Raw genomic sequence first — 16,767 nt, 5'->3', positions numbered from 1 at the left:
GCTCCAATGGCAGTGAGGGCAGCCAGGGGCCCCACACGCCGGAGTCCCCGTCCCCGGGGCGCCCTGGCCAGGTGAAGGTGTTACCTGTCCCCGTCCGTGGGCCGGGGGATCCGAGCCGAGCCGAGCCGCACCGCTGCTCCCCTTGTGCCGGCAGGAATGAGAGCGATGCCGGGCCCGGCCGACCCCGTGACGTGGGGCCCCCTGGCACTGCCACGACCCAAAAATAGCCCCGCGCGGGGCCCCGTGTCAGGGACGGCCCCCGGGGTGTGGGAATCACTCAGGCTGCGGGGACATGGGCATCCGCGTGGGCTGGGGATGGCCCCCAGGGGGCGAGGGGGCACCCGAGGTGCGGGGGGTCACCCCCGGACAGCACAGCACCCCTGGGGTGCGGGGGGGTCACCTCATGTCCAGCACAGCCCCGGGTGCGGGGGGTCACCCCGTGTGTCCAGCACAGCCCCCGGGTGCGGGGGGTCACCCCGTGTGTCCAGCACAGCCCCCGGATGTGGGGGGGTCACCCCGTGTCCAGCACAGCCCCCCCGGGCCGCTCCCCCCCCCTGGACCCGCCCACGCTCGCCGCCAGGCCCCGCCCCTCGCTTCGTACCCGCCTCCTCGCCTTGGCCCCGCCCCCGGCCCGGCCCCGCCCCTCCCGCGGGCACTGCCCCGCCAGGCAGCACTGTCCGCTCGCGGGCGCCGTGCGAGGGACGGACCGGAAGCGATCGACGCCTTCGGCGCTCGGCTGGGCCGGCCCGAGCGCTGTTGTGCGCAGGCGCGGGGCGCGCTCTCCCTTTCTGCCCCGCGCGGAGCCAACATGGCGCCCGCGGTGAGTCCGCGCGGGACCGGGACCGGCCCGGCCCCCCCCCCGCCCCCCCCCCGCCCCCCCCCGCCCCCCGCGGGGCCCCCCCCCCGCCCCGCTCCCAGCCCCCGCCGCTCCCCTCGGCCCCCGCCCGCCCCGGCCCCGCCGCCGGGACAGCCTTCCGCTCCGCACCCAGCCCCCGCCGCTCCCCTCGGCCCCCGCCTGCCCCGGCCCCGCCGCCGGGACAGCCCTCCGCCCCGCGCCCAGCCCCTGCCGCTCCCCTCGGTCCCCGTCCGCCCCGGCCCCGGCGCCTGCCTCGGCCCCGCTCTCCTCCGCGTGGGGCCGGGCCCGGCCCCGCACGCCGAGCGCCGTCCGTGAGGATCGGGGGGGGTGGGCGCGGGCGAGCCCCATCCGCACTCTGCTGCCCCCGGCCTCCATCCGGGCCTGGGCCTGGGCCTTTCCCTCTCCCTCAGCCTGGAGCTCGGCCTGGCCCCTCCCCGCCACCCGGGGCCGGTCCCCCACGGCTCTCCCTCTCCCTCTCCTTCTCCTTCTCCTTCTCCTTCTCCTTCTCCCTTTCCCTCTCCCCGTTCTTCTGTCTCATTCTCTCTTCCCCCTGCAGCAGAAGAAGCCCGTGGCGAAAGGTGGCAAGAAGAAGAAGCAGGTGCTGAAGTTCACGCTGGACTGCACGCACCCTGTCGAGGATGGCATCATGGATGCCGCTAACTTCGTGAGTGCGAGGACTCCCGGGGTGCTGTGACGGCCCCGCTGCCCCCGTGGTGCCTTCCCAGGGCGATGCTCCACTCCCAGCAGCCGCCCGGCCCTGCCCTGTGCCCCTGGGGGCACCCCGACAGCAGGGGGGGGGTGCTGGGGTTGGGACACTTTGTGGTTAAAGCAGGGGCGCTGTCCCTGCCCATGGACAGTGTCCCTGTCTATCACTCCTGGCGAGTTCCCGTCGCACTGGCAGAGCAGCCAGGCCAGGGGTGCTGCATTTCGGAGCTCAGGAACCCGTGCCCACCCAAACCACCCATCTCCAGGGTGGGTCTGAGCGGGCTGGGGGTGGGGGTACTCGGAGGAGGCTGATGCCACGTCCTGACTGTCCCCTCGGAGAGCAGGAACGTCCCCACTGCTGATCTGATGTGTTCAGGCCTGAGCACCTCACCCAGGAGTGGCTCTGATGGGGGCCGGATCAGCTGCAGAAGGCGCTGGCTCGGAGCCTCCCGGGCTGAGGAAGGGGCTCTACCCTGCTCCCCTGGGATGTGGGGGCACTGCTGTCCCTTCCCCAGCCAGGGGCCGTGTCCGGCGGGAGCTGCAGCCCCGGCTCAGGTGACGTTCCTCTCGCAGGAGCAGTTCCTGCAGGAGCGGATCAAGGTGAACGGCAAAGCAGGGAACCTGGGCGGGGGCGTGGTGACCATCGAGAGGAGCAAGAGCAAGATCACGGTCACGTCGGAGGTGCCGTTCTCCAAGAGGTAAAGGGGGGCAGCCCCAGGTCCCACTGGGCCGGTTGGGCAGTGTGGGGGGTGCTCTGGGGGGCAGGAAGGGCCGGCAGGGAGGGATGTCTCATGGCAGGAGTCGTGCCTGGCACTTGCTGTGTGGTTGCTCTTCCCAAGTGGTCTTTAAGAGGGGGATGTGGTTGATATTCCTGCTGCAAAGGCTGTTGGTGTTGGGCAGTGGGGAGGCACTTGGAGCCACAAGGTGCTGAGTGTGGAGCTCTGGGGCATCCACAGCCAAGCCCTTCCACTCTCGGATCCTTCTGCTGGTCCTGTGGGGCTCTGGCCCTCTGCCTGCTCCTCCTGGCTGCCTGTCCTTGGGCTGGCACCGGCAGACTGGGGCTGTGCCGTGGCAGGGATGACTCAAGGGGGTCAGAAGGGTGGGAAGAGCAGAGCCCAGTGGGTTGGGGGGTGCCCTGCTCTGTGGACACCTGTGATTCTTCCAGCGCTGTTGCTCCATGTGGGTGCCACATGCAGCACATTCTGGCAGCAGGTACCTGCCATCCCATGGAGTTTCCCTGCGCCACGTGGGGATGCAGGGCTGGGGTTGCAGCCTCAGCAGGCGAGAGTGGGAATGATCTCCCAGGATCCACGTCATGGCATCGTGGTGTGGTTCCCCTGGTTATGGTGTTTCCTGGCAGGAGCTTTGCCAGGAGGTGCCTGGTGGGACATGTTAGTCCCACTGGAGGTGGCAATCCATGGGATTGGGGATTTATTTGCCAAAATGCCATGAGGGCACAGGGGACCCACGGTCAGCCTCGTATCTCCTGCAGGTACCTTAAGTACCTGACCAAGAAGTACCTGAAGAAGAACAACCTGCGGGACTGGCTGCGTGTGGTGGCCAACAGCAAGGAGAGCTATGAGCTGCGCTACTTCCAGATCAACCAGGACGAGGAAGAGGAGGAGGAGGAGGATTGAGCCCCGCTGCCGGCAGCCATTTTGTACAGTTTTGCTTTTCTGGAATAAACAGCGGCAGAGTTGTTCATACCCCGCGCTCGGTGTCGGCTGCGGGCCCGGGGGGTGGTTTTGGGGGGATTTGGGGGTTTTCGGGGAGCGGCCGGAGGGGGGCGTGGCCAGTGTTGGGTGGGCGGGGCTGGGGGCGTGTCCCGCCGCAGGGGGCGGGGCCGGCTCTCGCCATCTTGGCGCGGAGCGGCCGCGCCCGGCTCGGCCCCGCGCTCGGCCCGGGGCGGGCACTGCCCGCCCGGCATGCGGGGCCCGGCCGCCAACCGGGACCTGCTGGAGGACGCGGACAACGAGGAGGACGTGTCGGGTAGGCGGCGGGCGGAGGGAGCGGGCGGGGCGGTGGCAGCGCTCCCCGGGCTGGCCCGGCCGTGCCGTGCGCGGTCCCTCCCCAGCCCAGTCCGGATCCCCCGAGCGGTTCCAGACCCCCTGCCCGGGGGTCCCTGCGGTGCCCGGGGGCGGGTTGGTCACACCCGGGCCGGGCTCGGTGCAGCCACGGTGCCTGCCCTGGCAGAACCTAAACCGACACGGCGTGAATCGGAGAATCATGGAATCACAGGATGAGTTGGGTTGGGAGGCACCTTCAAGACCATCCAATCCCACCCCCTGCCGTGGGCAGGGACACCTCCCACTAGCCCAGGTTGCTCCCAACCCTGTCCAACCTGGCCTTGGACACTTCCAGGGATGGGGCAGCCACAGCTTCTCTGGGCAACCTGTGCCAAGGTCTCACCAGAGTCGAGTGAGTGATTCGTCCCGGTGGCTCCAAAATGGTGTGACTGCATAAGCTCAGAAATTGAAAATAATAAAGACACAGGCCTAAAGCCGTGCAGAGACTGGGATGTGCTGAGTTTGGAGAGATAATGACAGGAAGGTGCTGGGATTGGCAGCCCTGCCCGGGACTGGATCCCTGAGCTGGCGTATGCAGCTCTACCAATGCCCACGGTGCTCCCCAGGCTTGGAGCCCCAGCAGATCAACCTGGGTGCCAGGGTACCACAGCTCCCATCTTTCACGTGAATCCTTCCTCTCCTCTGCTCACTGTGTTTTCGTGGGCTCTGCCTGGAGATCTGAAAGGTAAAAGCCAAGTGCTCCCCCGTTACTGTGGTCAGCAGGAGCAGGAGCAGGCAGCACATGGGGTGTCCCCACGCCCGTTCCCCAAGAGCACGGTGTGCACTGCCCACACCTCGGGAGCTGGGTGTGAGTGCAGGAGCAGCTGGGCGCAGTAAGAGCCAGGACACGTGCTGCTGGGCAAGACTCTGCCAGGGCCCCTTGAGGAGTGGCAGCAGGGCAGCTGCTGGTGTGAGGGTCTGCAGGAGAGGCCACAGAGCTCCGTGTCTGGTGGCCTGAAGCTGCTCAGGTGTTCTGCTCTGTGTGGTGTTCTGTGCCTGTGCAGTCCCTCTGCATGAGTTGTCCCTTCTGTCCCCAGAAGAAGACGATGGGGTGCTGGAAGGACTGGATGAGTTTTTTGCTGAAGAGCAAGTTGTGGTACAGAAAAAGAAGAAATCCAAGAAGCTGAAAGACGGCAAGACTGCCAAAATCAAGAGGAGGAAGAAGGAGGTAATGCTGCATGTTCTCACACTGGGCTGGAGCTCCTTGGCTGTGGTGCAGAGGCAGCTGCTCAGGATGCGTCTGGCAAGCGCCTCTCAGGTCTCTCTGGATGGAAAGGGGCTCATTGCTGCTCTGTGCCATGCAGGCTCTGCCTCTCATTGTCCCATCTCCAGGCAGTGCTGGACGTGAGGACAGGAGCAGACATCTTGTGTGCTGGCCCTTTCCCTGGCTGAAAGTGGACAGGCTGCTGGGAAGAAAGGGTGAGCAGCGGAGGTTCCTCAGCCCCTTCCTTCTCCTGCTGTGGCTGGGGAGAAGTTGCTCATCCAGCACAACTGGGTGCATCCCCAGTCTGGCCCTCGCCAAGGCAGGGCTGGGTGATCCTGATCTCCTCTAGCTGCTCCCTGAGGGAGCTGTAAAGCAGATGAGCTGGACGAGGTACTGCATTGAAGTGCTTTTGGTACTGGTAGGAGTGTGATGATTTAAGGGCAGGCGATTCCATCCTGTGCTGCCTCTTGCAGAAGTCTTGGCCCTGAGGGAGGTTGTTTCTGTCGTGGCTGTGGTGATGTTCTCCTTCTGCAGATACCATGCAAAGCTGGTTCGGGCCTTCTGCCCTCTCTGCCTCTTCCATCCTTAAGCACGTTTTTTTTCCCTGTGCTGTGTTCTGGCAGGGTGAAAGTCAAACACGGCTCCGTGGTGTTTCACCTCTGCTCCTTTGCTGTTGCTGCTGACCTGCCTGAGCCCAGCGGCTGCACGTGCAGCTTGTGCTGAGCCTGCTGCCGAGCTGGGGGTGGGGAGGAAATAACAGGCTGAGCACTGTGTGCACTCATGTTTTTGAATTAATGCCTGGTGTGGGCAGCACTAACCAGCCTCGGTCCTGCCTGTGGGAGACTGTCCCCTCGTCTGTCAGAGACAGAGAGAAGCTGGTGCTGGAGCTGTTGGTTGGCACCGAGCAGCACCCAGGCTGCCCTTGGGATGAGGAGATAAAAGATGGAGGACCTTGAGCGGGGCTTCCTTTTCCTGAACTCCTCCTCAGGAGTTCTGGGGGCAAATCCCCGTGCTAGAGGAGGGTGGGAGTGATGTGCGAGCCTTGGTGTGTGGCCGGTGCCCGAGCTGAGGCTGACACCCTGCAGTGCCCGGGCTCGGTGGGACGCGGGGCAGGAGCGGTGCCGCTGCCGCGGGATTCGCCTCCAGCAGCCGCAGCGGAGCCCGCGCCGTTCCCGGCCCTTCCACGCGGGAATCCCGGGAGCCGCAACCCCCGGGAAAATCCGCGCGGAACACCCGGGCTGCGGCTGGAACCTCAGCGCAGGCAGATGAAGGGAAGGGAGCGGAGAGGGGGATGCAACCTGTACTGCAGCAGTTCCCATGGAAACCAGTTATCCTGTGCCCAATTCCAGCTGTTCCTCACCCCGCCGGAGGAGAGCCGCGGGCTGCTCCGAGCCGGGAGGGACCAGCCGGCCTCGATGGCCACCGAGCCCCGGCGGCCCTGGGGATCAGCGCCCTGGGCCGGGGCGGTGGCTCCGGGCAGGAGGGGCTGGAACCGGGACCGGGACCGGGGAGGGCTGGCGGGGCTGGGCGCTGTCCGCGGTGCTGAGCGGGCCCGGTCCCTCCCGCCGAGCCCCGGTGCTGCTCGGAGACCCGAGGGACGGAATGGCATCATCCCGAGGGACCTGGGCAAGGGGAGGAGTGGACCCGTGGGAACCTCGTGAATGGCAACAAGACCGAGTGCAGGTGCTGCACCTTGGTCGGGGCAACCCCCGGTATTGACACAAGGCTGGGGGACCAGCAGATCGAGAGCAGCCCTGCCGAGAAGGGCTTGGGGGTGCAGATGGGTGAGAGGCTGGACGTGTCCCAGCCATGTGCACTGGCAGCCCAGAAAGACACCCGAGTGCTCTGCCCAGCAGGCAGTGGCATTCCTTGGCACGGTGATGTGGGTGCAGTCAGTGTTGGGCGGTGGGTCACAGTCTCTCCCAGAAAGAAACAAAAATCCCCCCTGGACAGACCCTGCTCTTACTGTCCCAGCACGGTGTAGCCATCAGAACCTGCTCCCTTCTGACCCTGGGGAAGCAGGCTACATCCACCCACTGGAGATGGGAAGTTTCGTGTAGCAGGGAGGGTTTGTGAGAGGGGAGCAGGGAGGTGAGGCCCTGCTCATTCTCCACTGTCCCTTTCCGTTTTAGGGGAGCAATGATGAAATGTCAGACAATGAGGAGGAGATCGAGGAGAAATCTGAGAGTGAAGGGAGTGACTATTCCCCCAACAAAAAGAAAAAGAAAAAACTGAAGGACAAGAAGGAGAAAAAGCAAAAACGGAAGAAGAAGGATGAAGAGGAGGATGACAATGAGGATGGAGTCCTAAAGGTACAAAAGACTCCTTTGCCCTGAGCTAGTGCTAGAGCCTGAGGCCAGGCTTGGAGAAGAGGAATTGGGGGTTTCCTGAAAAGCTTGCCCTGGGTTTGGCAAGGAAGATGTTGCAGGTGAATGACTGGGAGAGAAGAGGTTCTATTTCCCTGTTGCTTATCTTATGGGTAGGGAGGAATTGAGTTTGTTGGAGCTGTGAAACCTGCCAAGACCTTGTGTTGTATTACGTGGTGTGGGGAGCATTTGTATGGTGCCATGTTAATTTGCTGCTCCAGACTGTGTGAAATGTTAGTTTGTTAAGCACTTGTGTGTGTGTTTTGTAAATCCCAGGAACAAATCCCTGCATGCTGTTGACTAGGGAGATATGGAGCACATGACAGACCCAGCCTTGTGATGCTCATCTGCAGAGCTGTGGCTGTTTGCATTAATGATGTCTCTCTAAATCTCCAGGAGCCCAAGAGCTCAGCCCAGCTGATGGAGGAATGGGGCCTTGATGATGTAGATTACGTTTTCTCAGAAGAAGATTATCATACTCTGACTAATTACAAGGCTTTCAGCCAGTTCCTCAGGTAGGGGACCTTGGGCCTGGACAGGGCCTCCGGTGGTGGTTGAGGTTTGGGCGTTGGTCAGTCAGAGGATGAAGCTGTGAGGTCAATTCTGCACCGCCAGCTCCTTGTTGCTTCTCCCCCCAGCTCAGTCCTCAGAACTCCATTTATTTGCAGGATTGACTGGAAACAGCTGAAGCATTTGTCCCTCCCTCTCTCCAAAGTCCCATGTTTTATTGTGCTTATTTGAAAAGTTTCATGAGGAAAATAGAGTAACAATAATGAATTTCTGCTTGTACCATGAGCTGCTCAGAGAACAGCAGGTATTTCAGTGAAGGGTGGTCTCTGAGGAGGTTTAGGTGTGCCCCCCTTGCATATACACCTGCTTAAGGAAGCTCTGGTTTGTGCTGCTTTCCCAGTTGAGCTGCTGCTGGGAGGCACTGCTGTGTTTCTTGGGATGAAGCCCCAGCACGTGACAGCAGGAGCAGATGCACAGCGCGGTGCTGTTTTTAACGCGGGGTTCTCCCTCTCCCCGGCTCTGCAGGCCTCTGATTGCCAAGAAGAACCCCAAGATCCCCATGTCCAAGATGATGACGGTGCTCGGCGCCAAGTGGCGAGAGTTCAGTGCCAACAACCCCTTCAAGGGCAGCTCGGCGGCGGCGGCCGCGGCGGCCGTGGCTGCGGCCGTGGAGACCGTCACCATCGCCCCGGCTCTCACCGCCAGCCCCCAGCCCCCTGCCCTGCCCCCCGTCATCAGGAAGGCCAAGACCAAGGAGGGGAAGGGTGGGTGCCACCCACGGGGGGCTGTGCTGGGGGGGAAGCACAAACTGGGGAGGGAAAGGGGGTGCCAGAGGAGTGTCCGCAGCTCCCGCTGCCCTTGCAGAGGTCCTTGAGAGGCGTGTGGTTCACTAACCATGGCAGATCACCCCGGCAGCCTCTGGGCCTGCTGAGTTTGGCAGCTTGTGGCAAATAATTAAGCTGGGCAGTAGGAGGAAGTGGAACCATGTTTCACCTCGGGAAGTTGCCGTTCCACTGTGCTGGGGGGCGGTTTGGGCAACGGCTGTTTGTAGAGTACCAAACAAGTCTTCAATTTCTCCAGGTCCGGGTGTGCGGAAGAAAATCAAGGGCTCCAAAGATGGGAAGAAAAAGGGGAAGGGGAAAAAGATGGCAGGCTTGAAATTCCGTTTTGGAGGAATCCCCAGCAAAAGGAAAAAGGGCTCCTCTGTAAGTGTGAAGGGTCCAGGGGCAGCAGGGAAGTGCTGGGGAAAGCCCTTGTTGGGGGTGTCACAGCCATCCCGTGTCAGGGGTGTCACAGCCCTTCTGTGAGATGCCAGGCCCTGAGCAGCACAATTGTGTCTGGCCACAATTTCTGCTGGAATCACATGACCGTGTTTACTTCCAGCAGTGCGATGGTAGTGCCATCATTTCAGACTTCATTTGCCATGGAATTCTTCAGGGCTTGCACTGCAGCTGGACTGCATGTCACAGAGAATTCTGGGATGCTTTAATTGCTTTAGCAGAGCCTGCCCGTGGCAGCTGCAGTCCCACAGCGTCCCCTGGGGTGATGGAGCTGCCCAGCCAGAGCACGCTGGGCTCCTCTTGGGGCACCAATATTGGGTGTGTTTTAAGGAGTAACAGTTTTTAAAGAATAAATCCCTTAAATAACTAGTGACTGGGGGGGTCTTGTAGGTCTTGATAATATTGATCCAACCCCCATTAGCTCAATGTTGCAGCTCACACTCTTCAGCTCTAGTTCCCATGACACAACCTGTTTGCAAGCCTCTGTGTCGGAGGCTGAAGTGCAGCAGTGTTGCAACACAGCCACTTGCTGCTGCAGATTTTCAGTCACACATCACAAAAAATTCCTCCTGTCTTTGGCTGTGCTCTAGATCCATGCATTCACCTCCTGGAGATCCACAAGGAGCTTGATCTGGCTCCTGCAGCTGGAGCCTGAGCACCGGTTAGGAGTGTGCAGGTTGGGGATTTGCGTGCTCGAGTCCAGAATAAGCATTCAGATGTGTTATTACATTTTGACTCCATGGGCCTGTGTAACTCCTTTCCTGTTATGGGAATGCCAAATGTGAATGCCTGTGTACATGGACACAGCAGGGCTGGCCCGACTGAAACGGGTGTTGAGAGAGAGAGAGGCAGCAAAGTTCTGCCAAGCACTGGAAAAAGGGGCCCTTGGATGCATGGAGTGGGAGTAGGGGGATTGTCCCCCTGACACGTCCCTGTCCAGGAGAACAAAGCAGCAGAATGACTGCTGGGATGCTGGCACTTGGACTGGGTGTGCTTTGCTTTTCTCCTCTGCAGAGTGAAGAGGAGGAACGAGAAGAATCCGACTTCGACAGCGCCAGCATCAACAGCTCCTCTGTGCGCTCCGAGTGCTCGGCCGGCCTGGGGAAGAGAGGGAAGAAGAGGAAAAAGAAAAAGAGGAGTAGGCCATCCTTTGTACTCTGTTCCTTTTCTGTTTGGATTTCCCTGTTCAGATGCTGCTTCACTGGCCCGTACAGCTTTGGGCTGTTTGTGGTGCTGGCTCGGTGGGAGAGGACGTGCTTGTGCCTGTCTGTGCGTGGAGCGCAAGGTGCTCTCTTGGTGTCCAGGCCCTGCTGCTGGTGGGTTTGTGCCTGCAAGAAAGTTCCGGAATTTGTGGGGCTTCCAGGGAGGCGATTCTCTGAGGAGCAGTCCCTGGAGAGCCGTGGCTTGTGAGCAGCTCCCAGTGGAGCGGGGCAGGCTGTGTGTGAGAGCGCACGGAGCTGAGGGACGCGTTGTTTGCGTGAGCTGTGCAGTCAGGCAGTGGTAGAGCTGTGGTAGCAGTGCAGGGACAGGGAGGCACGTGAACCGGGGTGGAAAGCATCTGTTGGGATCTGCCAGCATGTGGCCATGTTTGTGTGTATGTTCCTTCATCCCTTCCCTCCTGGAGGACTGTGAGTGGATGCTGCACCTTGGCACCTCCCGCCCCGAGCTGCCCTGGAGAGCAGTCCCCTGTGCCCAGTGTGCTGCCTCTGTCATGTGTCCTTGTTTGGGATGAGGTGCTTCGGATCCAGGTGCATCCTTTGGCTTCTTAGCTTTGCTGGTGGATTTTTGCTTCCAAGAAGTGGAAGGGCAGCTTCTGGGCTGGGGTCAGTTAGGGTGTGATGCTGGCCAGCCTCCCCGTCGGACAGTGAGGCCAGGCTGGCTGGCTGGTCCTGTGTCTTGTGTGTGAAGGGCGTCACTTGTGGCTTGTTGCCCTGCAAGGGGCCTTGTGCTGGAGGTAGGCAGCTCCTGCCGCGTGCTGGAGGAGTGGAAGGTTGGAGTTTGTGGCAGAGCTGGGAATTGAGATGAGCCATTCTGGTACTTGTAAGGCCTCGTTCCTCTCTTCCTCTTCCCGTCTGTGCCAAGTTGAGAGTGCTCCTGCCTCTGTGCCAGTGAGCCCCCAGGAAGAGCAGAGTAGCCCCAGGAGAGGAGTCCTGTCCTTGGCCGTGTCACCCTTGCATGGTGCGTTTGCAGCTGGTGGTGCTGGTGCCTGGGGAGGTTTCTCTGACTGGCCTCCCTTGCAACCTCTCCAGGTTCTGGCATTCTCCATTGAGAGCCTGAAGGAACCAAAGGATGATACAGTGTGGAGAGAGAAAGAGAGACAGAGGTGAGATGATGCTGTGTGCAAAGGTGAACTGTGGTGCTGAGGGACAGAGAGGTAGGGGGATGTAACAGGAGGGGTCCAAGGTGAAACGCTGTCCTTATTTCCTTAACTGTCTGGTAGAGGAGCAAGTGTCCCGTTCCCTCCAGGAGAGCCGGCTGCTCTGCTGCCCCCCTGACTGTCACCTGTCCCTTGCTTGCAGTCGAAGAAGGGGACGGGTACGAGACGGACCACCAGGACTATTGTGAGGTGTGCCAGCAGGGCGGGGAGATCATCCTGTGCGACACCTGCCCCCGTGCCTACCACCTGGTCTGCCTGGACCCCGAGCTGGAGAAGGCCCCCGAGGGCAAGTGGAGCTGCCCCCACTGTGTGAGTGGGGTCGGGGCCCGTGGGAGGGCGGGCGACTGGTGGAAACCCTTGGCCTTACACTGGCTGTGCTTCCCCAGGAGAAGGAGGGCATCCAGTGGGAGCCGAAGGAGGAGGAGGAGGAGGAAGAGGAAGGTGGCGAGGAGGAGGAGGATGACCACATGGAGTTCTGCCGGGTCTGCAAGGATGGAGGGGAGCTGCTGTGCTGCGATACCTGCCCGTCCTCCTACCACCTCCACTGCCTGAACCCGCCACTGCCAGAGATACCAAATGGTGAATGGCTCTGCCCACGCTGTACAGTGAGTGTTACCAGCGTTCACATTTCTTCCTCCATCCCTGCTCCTGCACCTGCCTGACCCACCAGCAGCTCTCCTGGCTGCTGCTGCCCCTCACAGCCTCACAGCCTCACAGCCCTGCCTCAGGGCTGGCATCCTGCCCTCTGCCCCAAACCCCTCCCTGAGGAGCATCACTGTGTGTGCCTGAGGGCCGGGGGCAGCTCTGGATGGCTCTGCTGCCTGTGCAGTTTCCCTGTGGGGATTGATGGCTGGCAGCTTCCCAGCCAGGTTTTCAATGGGATATCAAGCCCTGTTTGATGTCTGGTCTGTGCAGAGGGGCCTTTTCTGCCTGGTGGCAGGACCTGTCACCATGGGGGATGCAGCAGTGTCACGGACACTTCTTGGGCACCCTGTGCCTGCTGCTCTCTGCTCGGCATTGCTGGGCCACTGCTGCCCCCCGGGTCCCCACCTTCTGCTTCCTGTGGGCCCTGACAAGGTCTCACCTTAAACTCTGTGCTCTTGCCCTTTTGTATCCCCAGTGCCCTCCCTTGAAGGGCAAAGTCCAGCGCATCCTGCACTGGGCCTGGAAGGAGCCTCCGGCTGCCCTGCTCCCACCCGTGCTGCCCACCCCGGACCCGGAGCTGGCTGTGCCCCCGCCAAAGGTGCTGGAGGGGATCCCAGAGCGAGAGTTCTTTGTCAAGTGGGTGGGCCTCTCCTACTGGCACTGCTCCTGGGTCAAGGAGCTGCAGGTGAGCCAGCGTGGTGGTGGTGGTGGTGTGGAGCCCCTGCCCTGCCCCAGCGCCCGCGGGCTGAGCGTGGCTCCCTCCTGCAGCTGGAGCTCTACCACACCGTCATGTACCGCAACTACCAGCGCAAGAACGACATGGACGAGCCGCCCGCCTTCGACTACGGCTCTGGGGACGAGGACAGCCAGAGGGAGAAGCGGAAGAACAAAGACCCCCAGTATGCCAAGATGGAGGAGCAGTTCTACCGCTACGGCATCAAGCCCGAGTGGATGATGATCCACCGCATCCTGAACCACAGGTGAGGAGCCTGTGAGGAAAACTGTGCCGTCCTTCTGCAAGGCCAGCACCTCAGACTGCTGGAATTTCAGCTGCTGCCTTGTGCTGAGCTCCCTGTCACCTTGGAGGTTTGCTCCTAGGGTGAAGCTGAGGCTGGGAAGGAATCCGTGTTGCCTTATTTTTATTTCTGCTACACTGCACATTAAAAACACGGATAGTCAATTTTCCCAAATGTGGATGCACACTGTTAGGCTCTTCCCAGATGTACTGTTTGGGTCCCCGTTGCAGCCTAATCATTCCATAAATCCCAGTGCTGATGGGGACAGTGCCAAGGGGAGGAGTTGGAGCAGGTGCCCGACTCCCTTACAGACCCTTGACATTTTTTTCTTTTCTGTGAAAAAATTCCCTGTGTATGAAATGTGCTGTGCAGGTGGGCTTTCTGCGTGGAGTGGCTGGAGACACATTTTTGTTGAATTTCTACATTTCAAGTGGCAACTTGAAATTTCCAGCAGCAGCAGCTCTGCTCTAAGGCTGTGTGGCAGGAAAGAACTAAAGCTGCCCAGCTGATTTTTGTGCAAACTTTACCTTGTCTGCTGACAAGGCAAGGTTGTTGTGTGCCCTGTAGGCACACAGTCAGACTTGGAAGTGTGTTTATTCTGTTTTTACTGTAAGCAGAACTTCCTAGAGCAGTGAATGCTGCAGGAGAGAGGGGAAGCACTGATATCCATCCAGGCCTGGTGAAACAGGGAAATGAGGTTGTTCAGTGGAATGGAAAAGCAATGTAAAGCTTAATGTTTTGACACACTCACAGATGAATAGGCATTTCTGCTGGAAGTGTCGATACTTTGTGTTTTTCTACCTCTGCCTGGGTGTTGGGGTCTGTAGGTGAAAGCACAGGATGAAGCATCTGGCTTTGTGGAAGCAGGTCATGGTGAGCTGCTCCTGGGGCCAGTGGCATTTGGTGACCAGCTTTCCATGCCCTGCATTGCAGCTTTGATAAAAAGGGAGACATCCACTACCTGATCAAGTGGAAAGACCTGCCATACGACCAGTGCACCTGGGAGATCGATGACATAGACATTCCCTACTACGAGAACCTCAAACTCCTCTACTGGAACCACAGGTCTGAGCCCAGGGGCAGGAGAGCCCAGAGCAGAGCTGGGGCAGCCGGAGCGGGTGTTTGGGACGAAGGGGACACGGAGGTGCCTCCCTTTTGAAAACCCTGCACTGCTTGCAGTGACCTCTCTTCAGAGAGCAGTGGCCCAGCACTGCCAAAGGCTGGTGCTCCAGATGTGCCATTTCGGGGCTGGGTAAACCCACCTGCAGTTTTCCAGCCTGTGCTCCCCTTCCCCCACGTCTGCACTGCTGTGACATTCGTGGTCTCACTGCCCTACAGGGCAGCTCTGTGGCACTACTGCCTGTCTGTTTTGGGGGAAAACCACAGTACTCTGAGATTGCTGTTCTTCATTCTGTTGCGTGGACTGTTGGGAGGGGAAAATCAACGCCCCATGAGTGCCTGTGCTACCTGGGCCAGAAGAGCTCCTGTAGGGAGGGGCAGTGGAGTTTGGGAGCTGTTTCTGTCCTTTGGCTCGGGGCTGGGAGAGCAGTGCCTGCCTGCCCTCCCTGACGAGTGCTGGCTGTCACAGGGAGCTGATGCTGGGGGAGGACACACGCCCTCTGAAGAAGCTGAACAAGAAAGGGAAAAAGCTGAAAGAGGAGAAGCTGGAAAAGCCTCCAGAAACGCCTCTTGTGGATGTGAGTGAGAGTGGTGGGGACAGTGTGGTGGCATGGGAATTCAGAGGGTGGGTGGGCTGGCTGGGTCCCCATCCTGTGACATTTTGCTCCTCTAGTTCCTTCGAGGACCTGTTTGTTTTCATTGAAAGTTCGGGGTGGCTTCACTGTGAGGAGCCTGGGGGCTGGGCTGTGCCAGGGGCCGTGTCTGCGTCTCTTTTGGAGCTACTGGATGTCACAAGGCTAAAGAGGGATGTGCTTGGCTGCTGGGGAAGGAGGGGGAGTTGGTTCTCACTGCTCTGTGCCATGGCTCTCTCTTTGCAGCCTACGATGAAGTTTGACAAGCAGCCGTGGTACATTGACGCCACGGGAGGGACACTGCACCCTTACCAGCTGGAGGGGCTGAACTGGCTGAGATTCTCCTGGGCCCAGGGGACAGATACAATCCTGGCTGATGAGATGGGGCTGGGGAAGACAGTGCAGACTATTGTGTTCTTGTATTCCCTGTACAAGGAGGTGAGTGGAGCACCCAGCAGTCCCTGAGGCGACCGAGAGCTGCTTGGTGCAGGGAGAACAGCCTTGGGCTCTGTCTCCCCGAGCAGGGCCACTCGAAAGGGCCGTACCTGGTCAGCGCCCCTCTCTCCACCATCATCAACTGGGAGCGCGAGTTTGAGATGTGGGCACCCGACTTCTACGTGGTGACCTACACGGGAGACAAGGAGAGCCGGTCGGTCATCCGGGAAAACGAGTTCTCTTTTGAAGACAACGCCATCCGCAGCGGGAAGAAGGTCTTCCGGATGAAGGTGGGAGCTGAGTCTGCACTTGCCCTGTTGATTTACCCTTCAATAAGAAGGGGAGAGCAGAATTTGACCTGGAGAGGGAGGCTGGTTATGTCCCTGAGCTTTACAGATTTCTGCCAGAGCTTTTCTGTTTCTGTGGTCCTGTGCTTGGTGCTCATGTTCATATGGGTTTAGGTGTTCTGTTGGCACGACTTGTGCCTCGGCCCTGCTGTGGGCTCCTGTGCCAGGCAGTGCAGCCCCTCTCACCTTGGGTCCTGTGCAGCAGCAGCAGCAGCAAAGGTGTCCCATTCCCTGCTCTCTTATCCCAGCTTTTCTCTTGCTCTGCTCCTCCAGAAGGAAGCCCAGATCAAGTTCCATGTCCTGCTCACCTCCTATGAGCTGATCACCATTGACCAGGCAGTGCTGGGCTCCATAGAGTGGGCCTGTCTGGTGGTGGATGAAGCACACAGGCTGAAGAACAACCAGTCCAAAGTAGGTGGCAGGCATTTGTGAGTGATTTTTTTTCTCTCTTTAAGATCCTCTGGCATTAAAAGTTCTTCAGCAGTGGGAGAGGTGGCAGCCTGGCTGCCTGACAGTCCTTGGATGGGCTGTCGTGGGAGGGAATTGATCCCTCTCCTTCCCCTCCCCTTCACCTGAGGTTAAACAGTGTCCAGCCTCTGGGACCTTCACACCATCCCTGGCACAGAAGGAGGCGGGGGGTGTGACCCAGGGACACTGGGGATTGCTGCCTGTGCTCACTGGGACTAGCTGGGAGCAGGACATGCCAGCTGCCCTCTGCTCTGCATACCTGGCAGAGGGGACACTGCTCAGTCTCCATGTGCAGAGTGCCCCTCGCAGCCCTTGTCACCTGACCTTGTTTCTTTTCCAGTTCTTTAGAGTATTGAATAGCTACAAGATCGATTACAAGCTGCTTCTCACAGGGACTCCGCTCCAGAACAACTTGGAAGAACTCTTCCACCTGCTCAACTTCCTGACTCCTGAGAGATTTAAGTGAGTTAGTTGCACTTACCTGGGCCGTCAGGGTGGCTCCTCGCTCTGGCTTTAGCTCTGCTTGGGCCCAGGCACGAGCGTTCTCTCATCACGTGCCTCGAGAGCCGTGCCCTGGTTTTTAAGTCGTGAAGCAGCAGATCCCTTTGTTCTCGCGTGCCCCTCTCGCTCAGCGCCGTGGGGGTCTGTGCTTCCACAGCAACCTGGAGGGGTTCCTGGAGGAGTTTGCAGACATCTCCAAGGAGGACCAGATCAAAAAGCTCCATGACCTGCTGGGTCCCC

At 60.1% G+C, this 16,767-nt stretch overlaps 2 protein-coding genes across 3 annotated transcripts in view; both read left to right on the top strand.

Annotated features, from left to right (window-relative positions):
• Positions 1–712: 712 nt before the first annotated feature.
• On the top strand, positions 713–3,267 carry RPL22 (ribosomal protein L22). Of its 2 annotated transcripts, none has more exons than XM_027702091.1 (4): positions 713–820; positions 1,413–1,520; positions 2,135–2,259; positions 3,054–3,267. In XM_027702091.1, the coding sequence occupies exons 1-4, from the start codon at positions 809–811 to the stop codon at positions 3,196–3,198; spliced, it is 390 nt and encodes a 129-aa protein (XP_027557892.1). In that variant the 5' UTR covers positions 713–808; the 3' UTR covers positions 3,199–3,267. The 2 variants fall into 2 exon arrangements, with proteins under 2 accessions (XP_027557892.1, XP_027557893.1); XM_027702092.1 differs by having other exon boundaries at positions 783–820; positions 1,416–1,520.
• A 176-nt stretch (positions 3,268–3,443) lies between these two features.
• Positions 3,444–16,767, top strand: part of CHD5 (chromodomain helicase DNA binding protein 5) — a 22,450-nt gene continuing 9,126 nt past the window's right edge. Inside the window, 18 exon segments of the mRNA XM_027702131.1 lie at positions 3,444–3,550; positions 4,665–4,795; positions 6,964–7,143; positions 7,594–7,712; positions 8,233–8,471; positions 8,788–8,912; positions 10,002–10,125; positions 11,507–11,673; positions 11,751–11,969; positions 12,485–12,694; positions 12,778–12,989; positions 13,959–14,090; positions 14,614–14,722; positions 15,023–15,214; positions 15,301–15,501; positions 15,832–15,969; positions 16,367–16,488; positions 16,685–16,767. The exon segment at positions 16,685–16,767 is cut by the window's right edge and continues 10 nt beyond it. Of these exon segments, the coding sequence (XP_027557932.1) occupies positions 3,487–3,550; positions 4,665–4,795; positions 6,964–7,143; positions 7,594–7,712; positions 8,233–8,471; positions 8,788–8,912; positions 10,002–10,125; positions 11,507–11,673; positions 11,751–11,969; positions 12,485–12,694; positions 12,778–12,989; positions 13,959–14,090; positions 14,614–14,722; positions 15,023–15,214; positions 15,301–15,501; positions 15,832–15,969; positions 16,367–16,488; positions 16,685–16,767 (2,767 nt within the window). The 5' untranslated portion in view covers positions 3,444–3,486.

The sequence above is a fragment of the Neopelma chrysocephalum genome, unplaced genomic scaffold (assembly GCF_003984885.1).
Source record: "Neopelma chrysocephalum unplaced genomic scaffold, ASM398488v2 Primary Assembly neopelma1_180, whole genome shotgun sequence".
Classification (NCBI taxonomy): domain Eukaryota; kingdom Metazoa; phylum Chordata; class Aves; order Passeriformes; family Pipridae; genus Neopelma; species Neopelma chrysocephalum.
Note: the sequence above shows the minus strand (reverse complement) of the source record. Positions and strands in the feature narration are given on the sequence as shown.